Source organism: Rhododendron vialii, chromosome 4a (assembly GCF_030253575.1).
Source record: "Rhododendron vialii isolate Sample 1 chromosome 4a, ASM3025357v1".
NCBI lineage: Eukaryota > Viridiplantae > Streptophyta > Magnoliopsida > Ericales > Ericaceae > Rhododendron > Rhododendron vialii.
The window spans coordinates 8,245,796-8,270,804 of record NC_080560.1 but is presented as its reverse complement, the minus strand read 5'-3'; the positions used below and the strand labels follow the sequence as shown (position 1 = coordinate 8,270,804).

Here is a 25,009-nt window from a genome sequence, read left to right as displayed (position 1 = left end):
GGGGGGCTTGATAAAGTTGAGAGAGGATTGGGAGTATTTATAGGTGTGACCTTGTATTTCGCTCCGAATTGCATGCTTATTATTTCTCTTTTTTTTTTTAGCCTTTTTTTACCATTTAGACGTCGCGGCTAATTTACATGTACATCGACTAATTTTTAAGAAATTAATCTCACCGTCTACTCTCTCTTTTTTTTATCGGCTTCTCACCACCTACGTACAGGAGACTCAATTAAAACCAGAGCAATTGTCAATGGGGTAATTGAATTTAATGATTTTACTTTAGTTTCAAATATAAAAATGTCTAGTTAAGAAATATATACACCCATAGAGTGCTGACAAAAAAGGGTGAAATTAGCATCTGTCGAAACAATGGTTCGAAATGGGGCCCTTTTTACAAATTATGTAAAATTAGTAATTAGGAGATGTACAAATTGAGATTCTATTGTGGAATCCATTTTGTGAGATGAGACGGATATACAATTTTCATTTCACATAATGCCCTTTGTTCACATTACATTATTACAATGTATTAAGTGCAATCTCTCTCTCATGGGAGGACCAATTTCACCGGCTGCTTGTAAAGTCTCAATTAAAATCAGAACAAATTTCTGTATGGACTAGTCAAGTGACAATTGAATTTAATGAATTTTCTTTAGTTTAAAATATAAAAATGTCTAGTAAAAAATATATGCACCTATAGTGCTTACAAAAAGCGATGAAATTAGCATTTGTCGAAATAATGGTTCGAAATGTGCCGTTCAAAAAAAATGGTTCGAAATGTGACCCTTTTTAGATGTACAAAATTGAGATTCCATATTGTGGGATGCACCTGTTGTTGAGATGAGGCGGATATACAATCCCGTTTCTGGCCCCTAATGACCTTTGTGGAAACTTTATATTGATTTCAAAATTAATTGATAATGAGTAAAGAAATTCCAAATATTATTAAGTGATCACACATGTATTAATTTTACTATAAAGTAATGTGAGACTATATTTCCTTAACAACTATTACATTGTATTAAGTGCCATCTCTCTTTTCTTGAGGGAGAAAATGACCAATAAGATATTAATAATAACCAAGGCTAGCCCAAGGCATTTGGGTGCCCAAGGCTTATTCTAAGAATGATGCCCTAAACGCTTGACAATTTTTACAAAAAAAAAAAGTCAGAGAAAGCCAAAACTATAGTATTAAATCCCCTTGACTAATACATATACATATATATATATATACACACACACACACACGGGGCGGTTCAGTGGATAACCAATTAAACACTTAAAAAAATACCTCAAATCTCAATCTTATAATTCCCGATCAAATTTTTATGATCCGAACCGTTCAATATGTGCAAAATGTAATTTTAAGGGTGCCTGTGAGAAATAAGCAAAAAATATGACCAAAAAATGCTTGTTTTGAGCAGTTTTTAATTGAACCATTCATCAAATCTAAGCTAAAAACTGCTCAGATCAAGTCTTTCCCTTCTTTTTTTTTTGCTTATTTTTTGGGATACTCTTAAAATCATGTTTTGATCATATTGAGCAGCTCGGATCATTAAAATTTGATCGGAAACTATGAAGTATTTTTTTAGATGTATAATTAGTTGTCCTCGGAACTGCCCATATATATATATATATATATATATATATATCAAAATTTGAAATTTCCTATCAAAATAATTTTAATTTTAATTCCGATACGTGTTGCCTATGTGTTGCTTTCACATGCAATCACTTTGCGAGCAAATGGAACAGGTGGAGTAGAAGACTTTATAGGTGAGCACTTTGCCAATTGAGCCTTTGCTCTATTGATATGAGACAAACAAGTTACAAAACAAATCCTTCTGCCTATAGTCCCACATCGCTAGTTGAAGGAAACAATGAAGGCAAATAATCTTTTATAAGTAGAAAGTCCTACTACCTCAGTACCAATGCTTAAAAGACTGGGCCTTGCTTCTGAAACTTGGACTAAGCATTTCCTAAATAGAGTCCTACACAAGCCAAATACTAAAAAAATTGGGATGCCCCAAAATATTGGGCATCTCAGAGATGCCCGAGGCCCAAGCCTCGTGGGCCTTGTGCCTTGGCCGGCTCTGATAATAGCATAAATTACAGTACAGTTTAACCCCAAGGGGTTTGGCAAGTGGTCTTGGTTGTCCTGGAACTTAAGTGTTTGCTTCATTCTAAGGTCTCAAGTTCGTTTCTTATTATCAACAATTCTTAGGGCCACCTTACCCCCACTCGTAAGCGTGTGAAATGACTGTGGGAGAAGCACACAAGAACATCATGCATTACCAAACAAAAAATATTACATTACAGAAACATTTTTTATTTTTTTGAAATGGCAAAAAGATAGATTCATTAACTCATAACACGGTGTACAAAGAGCTAATAGGGTTTTAGATACACCGGTTTGACTATCCAAGACTCTCATCTCCTAACCATGTGGAGGAACTGATTTAGGTCTAACAGGCGAAGCCCAAACCAAGAGAAAAAAACACCTAAAAGCCTAATGTTGGTAAGGAACCAACAAAAAACACCAAAATGGGCGAAACCCAGACCAAAACCAAACCCTAACCCTAGCAACCTGACCAAACGCACCTTCGACCACTGCCGCCGCCGCCCATGCCGCACCTGCAAAAAACCAGCAACCACTGACAGCCGCAGATCATCCATGAACACAACTGCCCAAAAATAGCCTCCAACCACCACCATCTGCCGCCACCATCACCGCCTGGAGAAGCCCAGACGATAACACACGCATGCTCCAAACCACCAAAACATAACAAGGCTAGGGTTAGCGAAAACCAGATCTGAAGCAAGAAGAGGACCGCAGTCGAACGCAACGCCGAAAACCCACGCCGTTTGGCAAGGATGGTCAAAACTATTACTCCCTCCGTCATTTTTTAAGTGTCCTGCTTCGTAACTCCAACTTATTAAAAATACATCATCATTATACCTTTCATATCAACTTTTTCCTCCACTTTCTCTACTTACCCATCATCATTACACTTTTACTCGCTAACTTTTCAAAATGGAATCTACTTTTAGGGGCAAAATAGACAATGCACAAACTTTTACCTACTAACTTTACAAAATGGACACTTATTAAGGGACAGTCCAAAATGAAATACTGAACTCTAAATAAGAGACGGAGGGAGTACAATTACGGAAACAATATATATTCACGGTAAGAAACTAGTATTACAATTACAAGGGACTCCGATTGTTTTGTTTGCTACATAATGTGAAAAAATTGAGTGTCCAATTCTCAAAATCTAGGACAAATTGTTGTCTCTATCTCGAATGACATTTTGAATTTGGCATTGTTGGAGACAAATAAACTTAATGCCGTCACCAACCATCGAATCAGAATAAACACAAAAGCAGTGGTACTGCAACAAGTATCTCAAGGTAAAAAAGAATTAATAGGGTGCTAAATGTTGCATTAATCCACCTTCTTAAGTAGAATGCACTTCCTCTTCTTCTTCTTTTTTCCCTTTTACATGGCAAGTTCTGAATTAGAAAACCCTTCTACGTGGACTTTTCAGTTTAATAGCTAGTGAGTTTTGATCAATGTATCACTGCCCGGAAAATATTTTTTCAGTTCTATCAAATAAAAAAATAAATGGAGATTATAAAAAAAAAAAAACAGTAGAGTACTGGAATAAAATCGTAATGGTATGCGGGGGTGCTTCTTTCTTTCTTTTTGTTGTGGTCCCACGAGTCAAAATATTTACTCCGCCTTTGCAGGGGTCGTAAATTTGGTAACAACAGTGTCGCATTAACGCATCGTAAGTACGTATTACTCCCAATTAGTATAAGAATACCGGAGAGTTCCCAACATCGAATGATGCTCTTCGTGATTTTGATTCCATCTCTTAAATTCGTGGAGTTGTTAGGGGATTATGAGGATTTAAATGAGGAATTATAGCATTTGTCTCTAGATTGCGTAATATTATGACACGTGCTTCGTCTTTATTGCTGAAAAATACACATTGAACGGCTCCGATCGTTTGCTAGGACTCTAAAAACAAAAGGTGTCAAAATAGGTGTTAGCATTATTTGATTTAGCTAGACCAGGAAGTCTTAAGCATGTAATCTAAAGTTCTGTCAAAAAGTTGGAACTCCTCAAAATGTTGGACTCCTATTGATTCATTATAGACATTGTGTGTACACAGTACACACTACACAAAAGGGAAATATTTGTACTTGCTAGTTAAATTTTTGACACAAACAATAGATGGCCGTACTCTACTTCAAAATTGCAAAACAAATTGTTTCGTGAATCAAATTGTCCCAGTTTTTTACATCAAACTAACGTAATTCTTTTTTAAGCAAATGCCGCTTTTGGATATTCCCGCCCCTCTGAGAAAGATTCTTTCGGCTTTCTCTCTTCGGCCTGGTATTTCTTCTTGTTGGCCTATGAAGGGAGTCCCGGTTGGCTAGTCTGACCATTCATTACCGTTCGTGGGCCCGTTTCTGTACTTTAAGCGAGATCTCGTACTTGTCAAAATCACTCAAATCACTCCTCCGTTGTTGTTCCCGTCGGCTTTCCTGATTCTGGTCTTCGAAGCCTTGTGTTCGCTCTCATCCCTTCAATCAGGAATTAGCGTTCGACCTTCTCTCCGGTGCCTCTTTGTAGGAGGAATGGCGCTCCAATGAGACTTTAGGTTTTGATATCAGAAGTAAACTAAAAATATGCAGAACAGAGTCTTAGCTGCTGATGATTGCATAACCACTTTGGTCGATCCTATTTCGGTCCTACTAATATATTTGCTTCCACAGAGTCATTTAGAAGTGCATAGAGGGCCAAAATAGACAATGTAGGTCGTGTCTTTTGGGATGTTTTTCCATTTCGGGGACATCAAACAATGTCAAGTGAACAACAAAGTAACCGCATTCGATTTCGAAGTAGGAGGAGTGGTGAGGGCCCTGAGGGCTTGTTTATTTGTCCGGCGAAATAAACGGAATGGAGATAGAGATAATGAGGATACAGAATTTTTGGTATATATAGCCAATCATATGAATGGGTGGAGGAAATGTAATTGCGTTTCGTTGGAAAACGGCCGTTGACATGCGCTATTCGCATGCATTTCCAACTTTGCATCGTGCCAACCAAAAAGCCCGAACCGAACCGATACTAGAAGAGCTTCAACACCAGCATATGATCCTAGTCCCTCTACACAACACACGATCTTCATGCAACAGTGATACCTGACTTGCAGTAATACGTAAACATCGGATGAAAATACAAGAGACAAGCTGAAAACCGAAATACATTTAAGGACTTTTGGACGAAGCTCAAATCAATCACACCGAACCGAGTGACTTCGATACCTTACGGTTTAGTTTGGCTACTTAGAATTGTCAGTTGTTTTTTGGTTCATAGAACTAAGAAACAGATACAAGCAATTGATTCGGTGCGAAATTGTCCTATTAACCGACCAATCGGACCCTTTACATCCCTACTGTCTCAGAACTGTCCATATTTACAGAAACTATAAAATTGACAAATCCATCTGCCAAATACTAAAACGTAAAAATGAAAATCAACGAATTAGGGGGAGGATTATAGAGACAAGTATTAGTAACAGCAGAGCTTCTCTCCGAGAAAGATTATCAGTAATAAACAGAAAAGAAAAGCTACCATTTGAAGACTTCCAACTTCTTGAATTCAACTAATCTGAATATCCTAGAGTAACAGGGGAATGCAATTCAACATATATCCACATGAATTCCCCTAGAATGGAAGCCGTAATCATGGTAACATTAACGAAATCGTAAACAAGGATATTATACGGAAAAAATGAGGATGTCAAGTGTTGGAGGACGGCAATTAAGACTAAGGAGGAGCCAAAGAAAATCTGACACAAGCTTTCTTTCTACATCGAACAAATCACCAGAAGCTATAGTGGCAACAGGACCTGAAACTTTGCTTGCTGATTCAAGAGAAGTCGGTTTCCACCTCGTAAACATTAGATGGCCTACAAATTGTCTAACTTTTGAGAGCTTAAAATTTGGCAATAATAGAACTCAAATTCGGCCTAAACCGTTGAGATTCTCATCCCGGATAATTCCAGTTTCAAAATCCTGCATGCCAGCAATTTTGAACCACACACCTTTCTTTTCAGATTTTTCTTTATGGCATCAACAACCTCAGAAGCATAATTAGGCCCTGTTTGTGGTAATTGAATCCCACTTAAAGATGCAAAATCCTGGTCAAAGACTCGAAATAGCCAGGAGTCTTCCAACAAGAAAAATAGTAACTAATAGAACTGAGTAATTTTGGAGTTTCGTGTAAAAGCCAATGTTCCCTACATTTCCTACAATCCAACATGGAAAACAAAAGAGGCTATCCTGGGAAAGACTTGATTCCAGCTTGGTATATTCGGAGATGCATATGAGGACCACTAAGGACCTAACTTTTTTGTTTCGCATGATTTTCCAAAATCATCTATTAACTTCTGTACAGATTATTGTAATGCCAGAATCTAGCCAACTATTAGAAGAGCTTCAAAATTGGCGACCACCCAAGCAAAGGACCAAACAGTTATGGTTATACCGATGATACATATGCAACAAAGTAGGGGGCATAGACATTAGTTGCAATACCATCAAACAATAAGCTGAAAAATACAATAAACACTGCGGTAAAAATATATATTCAGAAATCATTTACAACTACCACGATGTTGGTGTATAGGTGTCCACAAATAAGAAATCATCTGGGAGAAAGATTTAGTCTTTCAATCATATAATGTCACAATAGTTGCACAATTAATAAAAATGATAATTTCATCGTCAAGTACTGAAGTATTACAAAAACAAAAAGGTTATACCACACAATATGTATTGACGGAGAAAAAGTAACTTCCCAGTGCCTTTCGATGATACAAAACTGAGAAAAGCCATCATCAGAAGACTTGATTTGTTGAATTCAACTATTCTAAATAACCACGTGCAACAAAGGAATTCAACTTATATCAGCATAAATTCCCAGAGGCTGGACAAAAATCCCTAAACATGCAGCCTTAACCAATATCTTAGACATGGAGGTATATATGAAACTGAGGAAGTCAATGTTGGATGAAACAGATTAAGAAAAAGGAGGCAGATATAACATGCCACAAATTTTCTTTGTAGTAGCACCAAATCACTCCAAGCAACCATTACCAAGGTGAACTTGGTTTCGTCTCCTTTATAGAACATGACCACCATCGTCTGAGTCGAATTTCAAATTCATTCCTCACAAAGTTCTTCCAAAACTCAAATTGTGTTCAAACTTACCCACCAATCACAACATATCTTTGATAAAATCAAGGTTAAGTGTGTCGCGGATAATAAGAAACACCCCAATAATTAGAACAAGCGTGATCCCCGATGACATTATTTGCTGCTCTAATTCTAAAGGGAGTTTTCTCCCACCTCTAGCTGCCTCAATGAGGATCAAAGCCAAAGTTCCACCGTCTAAAGCAGGCAAAGGAAGGATGTTTAGTACTGCAAGGTTAATATTGAGCAGAGCTGCAAATTGGTAAAGTCCATCAATGTTCGACTTCGCAACTTCAGCACCAACAGCTATAATGGCAATAGGACCTGAAAATTTGTCTGCTGAATCCCCAAAATTGACAAAAATCTGTTTCAAGCCGTCGACAACCTCAGATGACAAACCCCAAAACTCCCGTCCAGAGTAGTTCACAGCTTCTAAAAGATTGCTTGGTCTAGCCATGGAGAGCTTAACATTTGGTGATAATTGAACTCCAATTTGACCCAAACCCTCCGAATTCTCATCTGGGGTAACTCCAATTTCAAAGTTCTCATCTCCTCTAGCAACTTTGAGCAACACGTTTCTCCTGGGACTTTTCTTAATGACATTAACAACCTCAGAAACCGGATTAGGCCCTTTTTTGGGTAACTGAATCCCATTAACCGCCATAATTACGTCGCCAGGGAGCAACCCATCTCGGGAAGCAGCCGAAAAGGCTCGAACCTCTGGTACAAGAACTCCAGGAAAGGCCTCTTGAATAGGCAATCCAACAGACAACACTTGGGTTAAGATGATCACATAAGCAAACACAAAGTTGGCAATGACACCAGCAGAAACAACAAGAACCCTATCAAAGATTGGTCTATTCTTAAGCAAATTCACATCATCTGCTGGGATATCACTGTCAGGATCATTATCAGGAAAAGCCACAAACCCACCAAGGGGAATTGCCCTAATTGAGTACTCCACATTATTTGAATTGACTTTAGCTAAAACTGGACCAAACCCAATTGCGAATTTACTTACATGTATGCCTTGGAGATAAGCTGCCAAAAAATGACCACTTTCGTGCACAACAATGATGGCCGTCAACACTGCAGCTGCTTCTAAACCACTAAAATCAAATCCAGAGAACGCCCTAGTCCTAAAACCTTGTCTCTTCCCAAGTGAAACCCGAGTCTTTCCATATAAAAACCGATTCTTGAAATGAAAATTGAGGTGTGACGGAGGAGTGGAAAGGGATTTTGAGAAGTGGGTATTGTAATTTGGAGGAAAATGAGAGATGGGTGATCTTGAATTGATCAATCGGGTGAGAGAGAAAGGAGGACGTTGGGAGGAAGAGGAGAGGTTTATAAGCATGGTCGTTTTCTTGGTTTTGATCTCTTGAGATGAGATTAAGAGGAGAGGGTTTGTTGTAATGAGAGAGGGAATAGATGGAGGAGAGAGAAGAGAAGGGAAAGAGGGATTGGATAATTCATATTTTCTGGTATGTGGAGGGGAATTGAGAGTGGAAATACCTACCGGCTATTTCCACGAGTCTTCTGGGTAGTGTCATTTTATACTAGCATCTCCAACCCTCTCTAAAAGTCTAAAATAGATAATAAATATGACAAAAATGCTAGACACACAACTATTTCCACACAACCGCTGATGTCAGCATGACATCATCTCAAAACGACGTTGTTTTGATAATTATAAAAAAAAAAAAGGTCGCTAAATAGATCAGTCACCCTTCCCCTTTTCACGATCAAAATACATACAAGAGGTGTGAAAGGGGGGCTCCCACCACCACCACCAGCAACCAGCCCAACCCGAATCCCATCGCCGCCCCCTCGCCGGGGACCGCCAGCACCACCGGCCTCTGGGTACCTGGCGCTGTTACCTCCACCACGAAGGTGTTCTCTCTCTCGAGGCCGTTGTTACACTTTCTCCAACAAAATCGAATCGAATGAAACTTGAGAGGTAAAAATCTCGAAGTTAGATTGATCTGAAACGTGTAAATCACTCATTTTTTTCCCTACTAATCTTCTCCATTTTGTGTTTCTTCCTTAGACTTCTTTGATTTTAATACAGATCAGTTTGTCCTAATTTTTCAAAAAAATCCTCTGTTCTGAGATTAGGAGATTAGGGTTGCTCGAAAATTAGGGCTTTTCTAAAATTAGGGCTTTGAAAATCTGGAAAGGAAATGGATGAAGGTATTGTTGTATCCTACCTGATTGGCATTGTTATATCCTACTTTCTTTCCTTAAGTTAGGGCTTTTGTGTATCTAGAACTGTTACATAGCTAGATTTATTTCATTTTATAGGAAAAATCAGTGTGCTCTAACTTTTTAGAATTACTTCATATAATTGTTGGCTATCTGAGAATAGAGATTCATTTTATCCTAACATCCCCATTTGATTCAAGTATTTACAAAGAACCAGGCTAATGGATTTTTGAGTATGCCTAATGCTCTCTGCAACTGTAGAGACCCGTAAATTTCCTTATTTTAATTTTAATATTTTATAAAGGGATAAGTGATGGTTTAGTGTGGAATTTGTGGTTGCGGGTTAATGTGCAAGAGTATGAAAAATGTGAGTGTTAGTGTAATATAGTGCATGTGTGTATATGTGTGTGTGCCAGGAGAGAAAATTCATTTCTCTCCTCCCTCTCCATCTCTCGGTTCTCTCGCCTCTCCCGGCTCTCTTCATCTCTCTCACTCTCTCACCCAAAAACTCACCTCCAAACTCAAAACCCAAAACTACCAACCTCAACTCCATTTTCTACTTGTGTAATCGGGCTCGTATCGCGTTGGATAGAGCTCGGTTCGGTGTGTTTAGCTCGGTTGGGATTCCGGAAGCTAGGGCTTGCTTAATCTCTTTGGTTTCGGCTTGGATACTCGAGGTAGGGAATTCTACCTCTCTTTATATGTTATTTGAGTGTTATTGTACCATCGTTGAGCTTGTATTGATTGTTATCGAGATCGGATCGAAATCTGAAAAATCCTGTCAAAATCGCCGGAAAAACACTCTCCCTACCGGTAGGAACTTCTTGCCTACCGGTAGGATAAGTAAAAACTTTTTCCCTCAACCAGCTCAAACGTACTGCAGCAGCTCAAAAGCTGCTCAACGTATCAAGTTTCTACCGGTAGGACCTTCCTACCTACCGGTAGGTCAAGCTGCTCAAGGTGCTCAACGTATTCATCCACCTACCGGTAGAACTTGTTTGCCTACCGGTAGGCCAAGTACAAAGTCGTTTCGTTCAAAATGTTGGCCCTTCTGATTGCAGTTTCTACCGGTAGGATTTCTTTACCTACCGGTAGGTCAAGTGTCGAATCCTTCTCTTCTACCGGTAGGATTCAAGTACCTACCGGTAGGTGGTTGAGCTGCTACAGTGTCTTTCAGCAGCTTCTCATACGTTCTTCCAAACCACTTTTTGGAGCCTTTCATCGACTCTATTGGGTTCGTTTACGCACCATTTCTAGTGTTTGGAGAATAATACATATTTCATACCTAAAAACGTACCCGATGGACTTGAATGAACTTAATGGGTTAATTATCACAGAAACTAGGATCGACGGATTGACGTTAATGGATTACGGATAAAATGTGATATGTTACCGCATAAAATAAACCGAAAATCGCAGTGAGTAGTTGATGCGTGGGTCATGGGTTTAACTTGAAGTAAAAGGTTAGTAGATTGCTTAAAGGGGAATTAATGACGGTTTACGAACATGTGAAGAACACAATGATATAAAAGATAGCTATTCGATGTAACGTGAAGCACGTATTGTGAATGTTGATATCTTTGAAACCTGAAGCTGAGAATAAAACATGAGAATCAGATGTACGGGGTCTTAAGAACCCGGAATGAGAATCGGATGTACGGGGTCCCGAGAACCCGGAATGAGAATTGGATGTACGGGGTCATGATCACCCGGAATGTAAATTGGGTATACGGGGTCCTAATGCCCGGAATGTCTTTTGATTGATATCATGATGTGACGATGTGAAAGATTTCTTGCGTGCCCATCAAGGATCCATAGGGAACTTCTGAGATACTAAGCGGTTGGAACGTAACCATATGAGGTGGATGTGTGAAGATCGAAAGATGAGTAAAAATGAATTCAAAGGACAAAGATAGGTTAATTGACAAGAGTGAAGTGTTCGTTTACGTTCTAAATTTCTAATATAGTACTTGTGTCTTATCCATGCTCCTTTGTTATCCGAAAGTCCATGTTTCATCGGCATCTTTCATCTCATTTGCATATAGAGTTTGCATAGACTTTTCTACTGGGCTAGTGTAGCTCAAGCCTTATATTATTTTCAGGTGCTAACCCGGAACCATAGCTTGCATTGCTTGGCATGCTTGGAGTGTGGACATTATTTTTTGAAAGTTAACCGAAGGAGTTACCTATTCATCTTTGTAAATTTATTTTGAAAGATGTATTTGTAACTAAAATTGTAATTCTTTTGACTCAGAATATTGTAACCACTAATTTTTTTTTTTTTTTTTTTTTTTTGAACTTCGCTACTTATGATAATTTGGGGCCATCGAGCCAATGTTGTAATATTTTGGAACCTTATGGACTTGGAAGTTTAATTGAGGGAATGGGAACACAGTGACCTTTTGGGTACCGTACGGATATTTGTGAGTATTTTTTTATGAAAATCATTTATAATTATGTTAAAAATTCGAGGACGTGACAACTTGGTATCAGAGCGTCTAGGTTTGAATACTTTGAGACCGTGGGGAGACTTTAGTCTCATGGGTTCAAAATCATAGCAAAATTTTTACATGATATGTGTGCTTGCATTAAGGAGTCAGTACATTGGCATCACATTGCATTTACGATAATGTAGATTGTCAAAGCATGGTTGGCTTGTGTTGGGAAAGTCGGACGTTTAGTCACACGGTGGAGTCGTGGTTGTTATTGTTGATAGTTGTTGTCGTTGATTGTGTTATGTTTTCAATCCTTGTAGCGCGATGCCTCCGAGACGTGAGAATAACCTTGCTAGGGAGATTATAGCGGCACTCGCAGAGTCGAATCTTCTGAACCCAGCACTTAGGGCTAACACGAATGAACGTGCCATGGAAGCAATGAGGGCATTCCATCGTATGAAACCACCAGAGTTTGATGGGGAGAGTAGCGATCCTCTTGTGGCTGACCATTGGCTTGCACAAGTTCGTAAAATCTTTAACGCTCTTAGGATTACTGAAGATGACCTACGAGTGAGTATTGTGGCCATTCAACTTACTGGCGAGGCGAATGAGTGGTGGGAATCGGTTTTAGGAGCAAGAAGAGACGCTAGGAGAATGGCAAGGGCGGTTAATCGAATAAATGAACCTGATGTAGAGAACCTGACTTGGGCTGAGTTTGAAGAACTCTTCGAGAATCAACATTTTCCAGAAACGTATCGCGAGCAACTTAGAGAACAATTTGAGAAACTAGAACAAGGTAATATGGCCGTCTCCGAATATGCTACGAAATTTCAGTCTTTGTCCCGATTTGCGCCAGAATTAGTGGCATCAGAGGAAAGGAAATGTAGGCGTTTTGAGAAGGGATTACACCCATCCATTAAGTTGTTGGTGGTGAGCCAGCGCATTAGAAGGTTTTCTGAGATTGTCGAATGTGCAAGGAGTGTTGAGAATCCAGTGGGTGCGCAAGGAGAATTGAAAGTGTGGGAACCTAAGCAACCGACCGCTAGTGCAAGTTTACCTTCGAGAAGTTCTGGGAGCCAAGGGAGGAAGAGACAACGGGAACCACCTCAATCATTTCACGTTCAGCAGGGTTTTGGACCACTTACTTCATTGGGAAGTCATGGAGTTTCTATCAAACCGCAAATAGTGTGCCATCGGTGTGGTCAGTTAGGTCACTTTCGTGCTCAGTGTTCACAACAACAGAAGACATGTTTCATTTGCGGTGCACCTGATCATCTTGCGAGAAGATGCCCTCAAAAAGTAGGAGAGCATAGTGGGCCTAGTTCAGTGAGACCAGGGCAGAGTCTAGTTCGACATCACTCCCAATTCCAGTCTACTTCGGGTCAAGGGTCACGGGTTGAGCGAGGATTAAGTCTTACCATTTCTCAAACTCTAGAGACACCAGATGTGTGGGGTAATTTCCCCTCTCTCGTTTAATCCTTTGCTAGGATTCTTTCAATTTGGGAACATATCATCTTTCCGTGGTTTGCATCTTTTCTTTGACTTGAATTTGAACACCGAGGATTCCAAGACCATTCTCATTTGTTGAGTAACACCTCCAGATAGTATTAGCCGAGACTATGAGTTGGTTGTTTCAGGTTGTCATTTTGTCTGTGATCTCAGTGTCTTACGTGAGGTGAGGTTTGGTCTTGTCTTGAGAAAAGATTGGTTATGCCAGTGTTGTTTGCTATATGTCGAACGTGTCTTCATCCGAGTTTTTCTTTTACCGCTCTTTTCTCTATGGTTTAGTTGAACCTTGGTTGAAATTGTATATGAGCAAGTTATCCATGAAGTCGTTTGTTCATTAGCTTGAATAGATTTTGACATCTGCATCAATTACCACACGATCCTTTCTAGTGCTACTATGTGCTGTACGAACCCTTGTCATGAAATACCATGTGGTGTACCTACTATTGATTTTGAAGTAACTATTGTTGATATCTTTGAGTACTTCTCGTCTATTATTCTCATTCTACTCCTTATGTTACGATTCATGGTATAAAATCTCGTTAGTCGAATTGGAATTATGTTGCCATGGTTACAAGTTTCTTAGTTTGCAGTTGCTATTCACTTGATCTCTGTTGTTACAACCTCTATCTATCAAAGCTAAGTTAGTAGTGATGTCTTCAACGACATCGCATCCTTTTGTGCTGTCAAATTCAAATCTTGTTGTGATTGTGGCCTCTCTCGGGCGTTTAAAAAAAAAAAAAATCTGATATAGTCCTCAGCCTTGGAGGTACATGGTTTGTTCTATACTGTTTCGTTCTGGCTTATCAAGAGTTATGCACCTTTCGGTATTAGTCTAATTATGGTTGCGCATCTTTTGTTAGTTTTGGCCCTATCTTTCATATTGTGCTCATCATTGGTATCAGGATACTCATTTGCCAAGGCATATGTACTCGTTTCCTAGACTCGTGGACTAGTGGGGCAGATGAAGTTACTTTTCCTAGATTCTTGGGTTTGTTATGAGTTGGTGCATTGAGTTTGTGGCCGCTTTAAAGATTTCCCATCTTCCATATAATACAAATTCATTGGTGCCGTTAGATGCGGACTTGCCATTTTTGCCTACTTTAGCATCACAATTTGTTGTGACTCCTCAACGTTGAAGTTACGAGATTTGAACTTACTTTTGCTTCATATCGGCTTGCTCATTTAGACTTTATCGATTGGTCTAAATTCCGTCATTGCAGCCTCTGGTCTATTTATTGAAAACTGCTACTCTATTCAAGTTCTTGTGTCTTAACACTCACTTATTGGAGACAAATTTTTTTTTGGTGACCTATTTATTGGTTAATATTGATTTATAGTTGTTGTTCGATTCAAATTCACTTGTTGTAGTTGGTCTCTGTGATGTTCAAACTTGTAGCCTTCGTGGTAGTCCCTCGACTTTGAAAGTATAAAACTCATTCTATATTGCTCAATTTCACTCTGTTAGAAGTTTTGCTTATCCTTGGTATTGGACACATTGTCGATCTTGCATCAGTTCGTTTACTTAGTGAGCTGTCCTGTTGCTATGTGTTTGTCCTCAGTATTGAAATCTATCATTTGCAAGAGATTGTTCACCAACTCATTTGGCTTGTAGAGTAATGAGAAGGTTACGATCGGTTATTTCTATGTTCCTCGGTACGTTGAGTTGGTTGTTTAGCGAATTTAAAGATTTCATGTGTTCCTTGGATTCCGGATGCCTCGTCCCCATTCTTTAAGTCCTTGATAAGTGTTGTCTGAGTCTTGAAGCTCACTGTTTCGTTTGAGATAACCGAAGGACGATGTTGACCGTCGTTGATACCCCTTTGTCATTCGAAGTGAGAGGACGTATTTCGTAAAGTATCGCCGCATTGAGGTTAGTTTCATTGAGGCAGAAAAAGGAGGAGCTTTTATCGTTTGAAGAATACGTTATGTATCGGATACGGTGCGTGTCTTTCGGATACCCAGGCGACAACCGACGAAATCCAGTTGGAAGAGGCGATTGATCACCGCCCATTCCAGATGGAAGTCTCGGGAAGTCAATTGGACTATCGGGTATTCTTGATGCATTTTAATACATAGGTATTGAAGAAGTATGAAACGAATCCGTTGCATGTGTTAGAGAGGTCCGAAGTTGAGTTAAAAGCCGACGTGTCCTAAGGTGAGAATCCGACACGTATCCTAGATTTGTGTAGCCAAGTTTTGAGAGGCAATACGATACGATTAATATGAGTTTACATGGGGAAAGGGGGACGAAGTTCGAAGGAGATATCCACCTTCGTTTTAGTTGATTGATGTGAGTATGACATAGCACTTTCATGATTATTGAACCATTGTATATGTAAGTTGTTGTGATTTTGCGTATCAATATGATACTTGGTAGCGTTGGACCTGGTTTGGCAAATTTCGGGACGAAATTTCTTTAAGGAGGGTAGAATGTAGAGACCCGTAAATTTCCTTATTTTAATTTTAATATTTTATAAAGGGATAAGTGATGGTTTAGTGTGGAATTTGTGGTTGCGGGTTAATGTGCAAGAGTATGAAAAATGTGAGTGTTAGTGTAATATAGTGCATGTGTGTATATGTGTGTGTGCCAGGAGAGAAAATTCATTTCTCTCCTCCCTCTCCATCTCTCGGTTCTCTCGCCTCTCCCGGCTCTCTTCATCTCTCTCACTCTCTCACCCAAAAACTCACCTCCAAACTCAAAACCCAAAACTACCAACCTCAACTCCATTTTCTACTTGTGTAATCGGGCTCGTATCGCGTTGGATAGAGCTCGGTTCGGTGTGTTTAGCTCGGTTGGGATTCCGGAAGCTAGGGCTTGCTTAATCTCTTTGGTTTCGGCTTGGATACTCGAGGTAGGGAATTCTACCTCTCTTTATATGTTATTTGAGTGTTATTGTACCATCGTTGAGCTTGTATTGATTGTTATCGAGATCGGATCGAAATCTGAAAAATCCTGTCAAAATCGCCGGAAAAACACTCTCCCTACCGGTAGGAACTTCTTGCCTACCGGTAGGATAAGTAAAAACTTTTTCCCTCAACCAGCTCAAACGTACTGCAGCAGCTCAAAAGCTGCTCAACGTATCAAGTTTCTACCGGTAGGACCTTCCTACCTACCGGTAGGTCAAGCTGCTCAAGGTGCTCAACGTATTCATCCACCTACCGGTAGAACTTGTTTGCCTACCGGTAGGCCAAGTACAAAGTCGTTTCGTTCAAAATGTTGGCCCTTCTGATTGCAGTTTCTACCGGTAGGATTTCTTTACCTACCGGTAGGTCAAGTGTCGAATCCTTCTCTTCTACCGGTAGGATTCAAGTACCTACCGGTAGGTGGTTGAGCTGCTACAGTGTCTTTCAGCAGCTTCTCATACGTTCTTCCAAACCACTTTTTGGAGCCTTTCATCGACTCTATTGGGTTCGTTTACGCACCATTTCTAGTGTTTGGAGAATAATACATATTTCATACCTAAAAACGTACCCGATGGACTTGAATGAACTTAATGGGTTAATTATCACAGAAACTAGGATCGACGGATTGACGTTAATGGATTACGGATAAAATGTGATATGTTACCGCATAAAATAAACCGAAAATCGCAGTGAGTAGTTGATGCGTGGGTCATGGGTTTAACTTGAAGTAAAAGGTTAGTAGATTGCTTAAAGGGGAATTAATGACGGTTTACGAACATGTGAAGAACACAATGATATAAAAGATAGCTATTCGATGTAACGTGAAGCACGTATTGTGAATGTTGATATCTTTGAAACCTGAAGCTGAGAATAAAACATGAGAATCAGATGTACGGGGTCTTAAGAACCCGGAATGAGAATCGGATGTACGGGGTCCCGAGAACCCGGAATGAGAATTGGATGTACGGGGTCATGATCACCCGGAATGTAAATTGGGTATACGGGGTCCTAATGCCCGGAATGTCTTTTGATTGATATCATGATGTGACGATGTGAAAGATTTCTTGCGTGCCCATCAAGGATCCATAGGGAACTTCTGAGATACTAAGCGGTTGGAACGTAACCATATGAGGTGGATGTGTGAAGATCGAAAGATGAGTAAAAATGAATTCAAAGGACAAAGATAGGTTAATTGACAAGAGTGAAGTGTTCGTTTACGTTCTAAATTTCTAATATAGTACTTGTGTCTTATCCATGCTCCTTTGTTATCCGAAAGTCCATGTTTCATCGGCATCTTTCATCTCATTTGCATATAGAGTTTGCATAGACTTTTCTACTGGGCTAGTGTAGCTCAAGCCTTATATTATTTTCAGGTGCTAACCCGGAACCATAGCTTGCATTGCTTGGCATGCAAGAGTGTGGACATTATTTTTTGAAAGTTAACCGAAGGAGTTACCTATTCATCTTTGTAAATTTATTTTGAAAGATGTATTTGTAACTAAAATTGTAATTCTTTTGACTCAGAATATTGTAACCACTAATTTTTTTTTTTTTTTTTTTTTTTGAACTTCGCTACTTATGATAATTTGGGGCCATCGAGCCAATGTTGTAATATTTTGGAACCTTATGGACTTGGAAGTTTAATTGAGGGAATGGGAACACAGTGACCTTTTGGGTACCGTACGGATATTTGTGAGTATTTTTTTATGAAAATCATTTATAATTATGTTAAAAATTCGAGGACGTGACAGCAACCAAATTGACTTAGTTGCTTTTATTGCTTGCATCTTTTTTTAGTAGAAAGTCTAGATTCTCATGCTTCTTTGACAAAATAGGGAACCTTTTTTAGGAAGAAAGCCAAGGCTCATGTTCTCATACTTGTTTCATAAAATGAGGAAGGAAGATGTTGTTTGGTGGAATCAATTGTAGTTGCATACGTACAAACCATGTGGTGGAATGAACCTTTGTCATCCTATGTACATTTCTAAAAATAGTCTATTTTGGGTTCAATGTGCCACTGCAGTGCTGCAAATTGTTTCTTATAAGTTGATCATTGGTTTAGAGTTGACAGAAAACAAGTTATTATATTCAGGACTATGCGTGCATATTAGTCCAATTTTTATTAGATAATATACTTAGGCAACTTTTCAAGTGCATAAGGACGTTGATAAAATCTCCTTCTTTTTAGACTCCTCTTGGACACTCATATCCAAAATCTACGTTCCAAACATGTATTGATCGAAGCGATGGGTACAAAAAACCTCGTGCAGGTTGTTGTATGACCTGCTTGTGCAGGTTTGTAAGCAAAATGCATGTGTTAGTAACGATCGTGTGGCCTGTGCCTCGCTTAAGCATTTCTTTGTATTCTTGCAGATACTCTTTTCAGCATAGCAAAACATGTGCCGCTGTGTTGTCAATGGTGACAAAATTAGGCAGTACCACCACTGGCAGCAATGTATACTCTGCTTGCCAAATCAGCTACAGCTCCATCATCAGATTCCATCAACATTATTGACCTTCCCTCAACAGCAGAGAAGGTATTTATACTCCACAACCAAGCTTCCCTCAACAGTAGAGAAGGTATTTATACTCCACAACCAAGCACATTTCTTTTATACATCAAAACATAAACCCAAATTCTGCCATTAATTTACACATTCCTGACTACATTGCAACTCCATCATAGGTACAACTCATAAATGTCAAGGGCATAGCAAGAGTCACTAATTTCAATTAGCGGTTCCACTACTTATCTTGCTCAATCTACAACAAAGCATAAATGCATACAAAAATTTAGAGCTTTGGTGCAATTACTGTGCACGCCGAGTTCCAGCACCAGCAAGGTAAAAAAAAACACGACACATGCCGTTGAACTTTCTACAATGACAAGAAAAAGACGATAGGAAACTTGGACACTGAAAAAGCTCGAGGAGAAAGAACAGCTAGTGCTTATAGCCAACAAAGAAACTTGGCAGTTCAACCAATTCAAGATGCCACATGCCGTTGAAAGAGATCACATGCCGTTGAAAGAGATTGAAGCTATTCAAGTGAATCAAAGGCCAAGAAAATGATAAATTGTTGTAATTTGAAATATGTAAACATGTATTTTGTTGGAATATCAAGTTTTAGTTTTGCAAAATCTTACTTCGATTGTAGCCTATTTTGTGTGACTATGTTGTTTTACGGTTTTTATTGGGAATGAATAATTTGGCAATGAATTTTGGCTATGAATGTGGCTTCAGCTGAATGGTGATTTAGAATAAGAAATGTCTGGGGTGGGCTTGTGCTTAATCTCATGTTGTTTCTATTGTTGTTATTGTTGTATTGATTGAGACGCGAGACGTCCGGTTAGGACCAAACAACAGGGAGGACCATGCCGAAATTTTTCAAGAACCAAATACAGTGGAATGATAATGCTGAATAGAATCTCATGTTCAATAATATCATGATCTCAACATTAAACAAGATAACCCATTGTGAACAACTAAAGTGGCACAATTTTATGAACAAAAGTAGAATGCGTCTCATTAAAAAAGTCAACAAGAAACAAAAATCTCCACACTATCTACCTCATGAAAGGTCATTACAAGGACACAAAAAGGGACACAGGACACAAAAGGGGACACGGGACACAAAATGGGATACAGGGCATAGGACATGATATAAAACAATACAAGCAAGGGAACTACTCTTCTAAATTATCCAGTGCAGTCATCATTTGCGTATAACTTTGTTGTCCTCTGCATCCTTGCCATTGAGTTTCCAGCACACTTGCGTATAACTTCATCATTTGCGTACAAAACTTAGTACATATTGATATTCCAAACTACAACAAATTAATCGTTTTCCTTGGCCTTTGATTCACTTGAATAGCTTCAATCTCTTTACTGCCTTTTCGAGTTTCCACTAGTCTTTGCAAAGCTATTGGTCCCATAGCTAACTTTCGCAGCAGCTAAGCTATCCTTTAAAGTTGCATAATCAGATGATTTCTTTTCCCATCCTCTAGATTTAACAAATGGCTCTCTCCATTGGCCATGCCATATTTTTACTCCGCTCGAACTCCACCAACGAACATCTACAGTAATGAAAAGAATAACATTACAAAGTTAAGCATTATGCGACCAACTTAAATTGGAGACAGAGTAGCAAGCCATTGAAAATAAAAGATGGTCAACAGATTCATCTAAAGATGGTCAAGCCATTAACTAAGTCTCAATTTTGAACAAGGTTATAAGTGTTTATGTTGGATTGTGTTCATATTCAGATTGGTGGACTGTTTTGGTGGTGTGTCCAGTGTGTATCCTACAAGAATCCCCAAGCTTCGTGAATTATCATATGGAACTATGGAATGCTGGGTCCTGGAAGCAATGATCAGTCCGTCCATCCATTTGAGAAGGGAAGAAGGTATCCTATAGTCAAAGCAGCTGCTGCTGCTCATTCTCTGCTGTTGTTCAGTCAGTCCAACTCAGTGTGTTGTTGAGCCATGGCAATCTCGTTAGTCATGTTCGTTGTTGGACCATGTGTGGACTGCTAGGGTAACGACCCTAGCCCGTCCCTAGAGGTTAAGCCATAACAAAACGCCGGTGGAACTCCCACCAAGGCCATATCAAGTAACAATTACCTCATAAGCAACAAAAACATGATTATAAGATGCTAATAAGCCTATCTTTAATGAACATAAGGTCCTAGAGTGAAAGATATGAAGTTAGACAACCAATCTCAAGAAATAATTTCAGAATCTGCAATTTCATCAACTTCAACTTAAAATCTGACTTTGCACAGAAATAACTAGGTACGAACTCCACATACTTTTTAAGGTCTATGAATCTAGTTTCAAAATCAGAAAACGGTTCGTAATTTCATTGTTTGAGCTAAAAATTATGGTCGTTTCCCCAACATGTGTCGGTGCAGACTGCACAGTTTCGAAAATGAGTGATGCTAGGTTAAGAATTTCTATAGAGCTCAATACTTCGAACTTGATCCTGAAAGTTTTACCGTAGATAGAAGACTCATAGAGGAACTCTCAGTAAAATTCTCAGAAATTTAAGAACTTTCGAACTATCTCAATAAAATTTCCCAAATCAAACAAACATGAATTTTCCAATTCTGCAGAATTTTAAACCAAGTAATTTCTGTTCTAAACTACTTAAACTACACAAAATCCAAACATTCAGTAGGGTTTTCATGAGTTCTTCAACTCCCTAACAAAAAGCCAACTAATTCCAATTAAACTTGAAATCAATCTGTTAAAGCAGCAAGGAATATGAATTTCACACTAAGAACTTGGAATTCATACCTACTTGAATTTCGATCAGCAAAGCTAGGCTATTTCCTTCTAGAATTTTGATCAGCAAACCAAGTATTAGTGTAACAAGATGCCAAAACATATACAATTATTTACCTACCGCTGCCGCTGCCGTTGCTTGAGGCACAACTTCTCTGAATTTGCCATGCCAAGCACCTTTGATCGGGTCTGAGCCTTGAATCTGTGGGTGGCAACTTCTCCTGCATAAAGTTACATTGGGAGTCAAATAGAATTTCAAGGATTGACTTTGAACACCCACCGAAATGTTTTTTTTTTTTTTTCAATAAACTCAATTTAGGTTTTTTCCCAGCAACTCAGCAAATAGTTCAAGGAGAGAGAGAGAGAGAGAGACCTTCGTGGTGGGGTAACGTCAGACTGCCCAGAAGCAGATTGTGGTGGTGGTCGCCGGCGGTGGGTAGCGCTGCCCTCGTCTACAGTGACCAGGAGAATCAGCCCGAGATAGGGAGAGGGGATATGAGAACAGAAGACTTGGGGTTGGGTACCGGTGGTGGAGGTGCAAAGCGTGGTCACCGGTGGAGGTGGAAGCGTCGTTGCCGGTGATGGCGGTGGTGGGAGCAACCCTTCGTCGATTCTCTTCTCATCGTGAATGTGGGGATGGAAGGAAAAGGGCGTTCGTTTCAGAAGCTGGGTTTTTTTTTTTTTAAATCAAAACGAGGCCGTTTTGATGACGTCAACACGTTGTGCAAATGGTTGTGTGTCTGTACGTTGTGTGTCTAGCATTTTTTGTAAATATGACATATTTGAGGGATATTTTATAATTTATTTTTACTTTGTGTGCTTTATGAGAGAATGTAGAAAGGATCCACCATATTTTTTAAAGATTTTGTCTCAAAAATAAGAGTAGGGTAAAGAGTGGAGTACGATGGATCCCTCTCATATTCTCTTATAAAGTGCAAAAAGTGAAAATAAATTACAAAATCTCCTTCCAATATGTTACATTCATTTTCTATTTTGGATTTTTTGAGATGGGTTGGAGATGCTGTTCTCTAACCACACTCCAAATCTCTACATTGAAGGGGAGATTTTGTACTTCGGTCTTGCTAACATTTGCCTAGTAGGCGAACGACAATATGCTAATAATTCCAAACAAGTTTGTATATCCATAAATATCTCATGGATTTTAATATATTTTCACAATTATCAATACATTTTTTTTTCGTATATCAATGCTTCTCTTATTGTCCAGCTTTAGGGCCGATGATTAGCATTTTTCTTTGTAATTTATCTTATCTTTTGTTCAACTTCTTGTTCTTTACAAAGAATCTTAAAGGAATTCATCGTCGTTTTCAAATTTACTTTGGGGTCTTCATTGTTTGGGACCCAATCTCCATTTTGGAGCCCAAATTAAAAGTGATATATTATGAGAGAATGACATATCTCGTAAAGTATGAAATAAATACTTAAAAAATAAGAACTTTAACAGAATGGAGCTTAAATCTTAAAAAAAAATTACAACAATTTGTTCCAAAATTCTCCTATAAAATCTAAAAAGTTGAAGAAAATGTGGGAGTAAATTTCAAAATTTCTCCTCAATATAGAGATTTAAAACATGTTTGGAGATGCTATCTAGGGACTTTTTTTTTTCAAAACGACGAAGGCGTTTTTTATTTATAGTTATTTAAATCTTCAACTTTGAAGGTTTGATTTGAAAATAAAAGGCCCATTATTACTTTGAAGTGCTTTCACTTTTCTTGTTTTTTCATTTGGCCCAAAAAAGGGGGAAATATTACCAAGTCTAGATCAGCCCATGAGCCCATGTCACAAACGCCCAACTTCTAAAATGGATTCCGAAGAAGGTCCAAATAAATGCAGCACAGAACCATGAACCAGTGACATATGTCTTGGTTTCTTTGTTTTTGTGATTGTATGTCAATCTGAAGGGTCATAAGGCTCAGTTTAGTTTGATTTAGTTTATGTTCTGAAGGGCCAAATGTAACTTTGCACCCTCCGGTGAACTTCATTTGGAGGTAGGAACACCACCTAGTGTGGTTGGTTCTTTACTCTCCCTCTTTAGGGAGAGGTTCTAAGTTCGAGAATTCTCATGGAGGCGGTGCTCAAGTTCTGTGGTAACCACGAGTAACTAACTCCAAACAGGGGCTGTTGCCTCCCCCCACCCCCCAGCCCCGGCCCCTGCCCCTGCTCTCCGAGCGTCCGAGTTTTAAAATTTTATTTTGTATACACGTGATTTTGAATATTATTGATAATTATGCGTGTATAGTTACTTATAATCTTAATAATTTTGGTTCAAATTGATAATAAACCGGTTATTTTACATTCTCATTTCTCAATTTCTTTCATAAAAAAAAAATAACCACGTGATACTTGAAGTAGCCTAAGAATCATTTTAATATACAAATGTAATTAATTAAAAAGCAAAAACCTTATGATATAATTAAACATACGTTCCGATAAAAAATATATGTCTACTAAACCGGCCCCTCGGGGTTAACCCCTGGCTCCGCTACTGACTCCAAACTTCCTATCGTCTGACAAAAACAAAAAACTTCATTTGGAGCTGGATTCAAATTTAAGCGTAATCAGATTAACAATTGGGATTTGCAATTTAGGGGAAGGTTGCGCTTACGGGCGAGTCAACAACTGGAGGAGATGAAGCAACGACTGCAGGGAGTGACCTTAGATCCATCAAAACCGGATTCCCTTCTGTGGATTTGGTCTGTAGACAAAAAGTTCTCCACCAAATCAGTGTATAGGCAATGGGAACTTCAGACTCAATCAAGTAATAGTGTTTTGGGTTCTCTGTGGAGGAATTTGAGCCCCCCAAAGGTGGAAATCTTCTCTTGGTTGGCCGTTCAAGGAAGAATTGCAACAAGGTCAGTGCTATTTCATAGGAACTTGATTACTGAAATCCAACAGGCATTGTGTCCCCTCTGTTCCGATGTTGTTGAGACCCCCCTTCATTTACTCCTGCATTGTCGAATTTCGTGGGAAGTTTGGTCTAGTATTCTGGAATGGTGGAAAATACAGTGGGTTTGCCCATCCTCTCTAGCTGAACTTGCATCGTGGTGGTTTGAGAACGAGTTTCGAAACTTGGAAAAAAGTATTTGGGAGGTATGTTTTTTTGCAATTCTCTGGTCTATCTGGATTGTGAGGAATAGATATGTTTTCAACAATGTTTCAACTCAAGCATGGGAAGTAGCGGATCTAATCAAAACTAGAGTGGCCATGTGGATAAAGGCCAAGTTTGATATTAAGGTTTATACAGTGGAGGATTTCAAAGAATATCTGGAAGGGATTCGGAAAGTGAAGTTGTAGCGTAATCTTTAGGCGTATTGTCTATCCAACCTTGGTTGGATAGTTTGTTGCACCTTTCATCTAATTTTCTTCCCCTCGATGTATCCTT

General features: G+C 39.0%; 2 protein-coding genes and 1 long non-coding RNA gene across 3 annotated transcripts; 1 reads left to right on the top strand and 2 right to left on the bottom strand.

Moving 5' to 3' along the window:
• Window positions 1-6,836: 6,836 nt before the first annotated feature.
• Window positions 6,837-8,821, bottom strand: LOC131323041 (membrane metalloprotease ARASP, chloroplastic-like). The gene has a single exon (XM_058354653.1). The coding sequence runs from the start codon at window positions 8,624-8,626 to the stop codon at window positions 7,298-7,300; it is 1,329 nt and encodes a 442-aa protein (XP_058210636.1). The 5' UTR covers window positions 8,627-8,821; the 3' UTR covers window positions 6,837-7,297.
• Window positions 8,822-20,023: 11,202 nt separating this feature from the next.
• On the bottom strand, window positions 20,024-22,281 carry LOC131323040 (uncharacterized). The gene is made up of 3 exons (XR_009199060.1): window positions 21,980-22,281; window positions 21,724-21,827; window positions 20,024-20,397 (listed from the first exon to the last, which is right to left on the bottom strand). It is a non-coding gene; the product is annotated as an uncharacterized LOC131323040 (long non-coding RNA).
• Window positions 22,282-22,334: 53 nt separating this feature from the next.
• On the top strand, window positions 22,335-24,921 carry LOC131323624 (uncharacterized). The gene is made up of 3 exons (XM_058355476.1): window positions 22,335-22,348; window positions 23,573-23,668; window positions 24,216-24,921. Exons 1-3 carry the CDS (start codon window positions 22,335-22,337, stop codon window positions 24,919-24,921), a joined length of 816 nt encoding a protein of 271 aa, XP_058211459.1.
• The last annotated feature ends 88 nt before the right edge of the window (window positions 24,922-25,009 follow it).

Excerpts from the sequence above, each read along its gene's own strand:
- LOC131323624 (XM_058355476.1), top strand. Across the intron at positions 23,669-24,215 it reads CTCTCCCTCTTTAGGGAGAG|GGGAAGGTTGCGCTTACGGG; the intron begins GTTCTAAGTTCG and ends TTTGCAATTTAG.
- LOC131323041 (XM_058354653.1), bottom strand. The coding sequence starts at position 8,626 with ATGCTTATAAACCTCTCCTCTTCCTCCCAACGTCCTCCTTTCTCTCTC.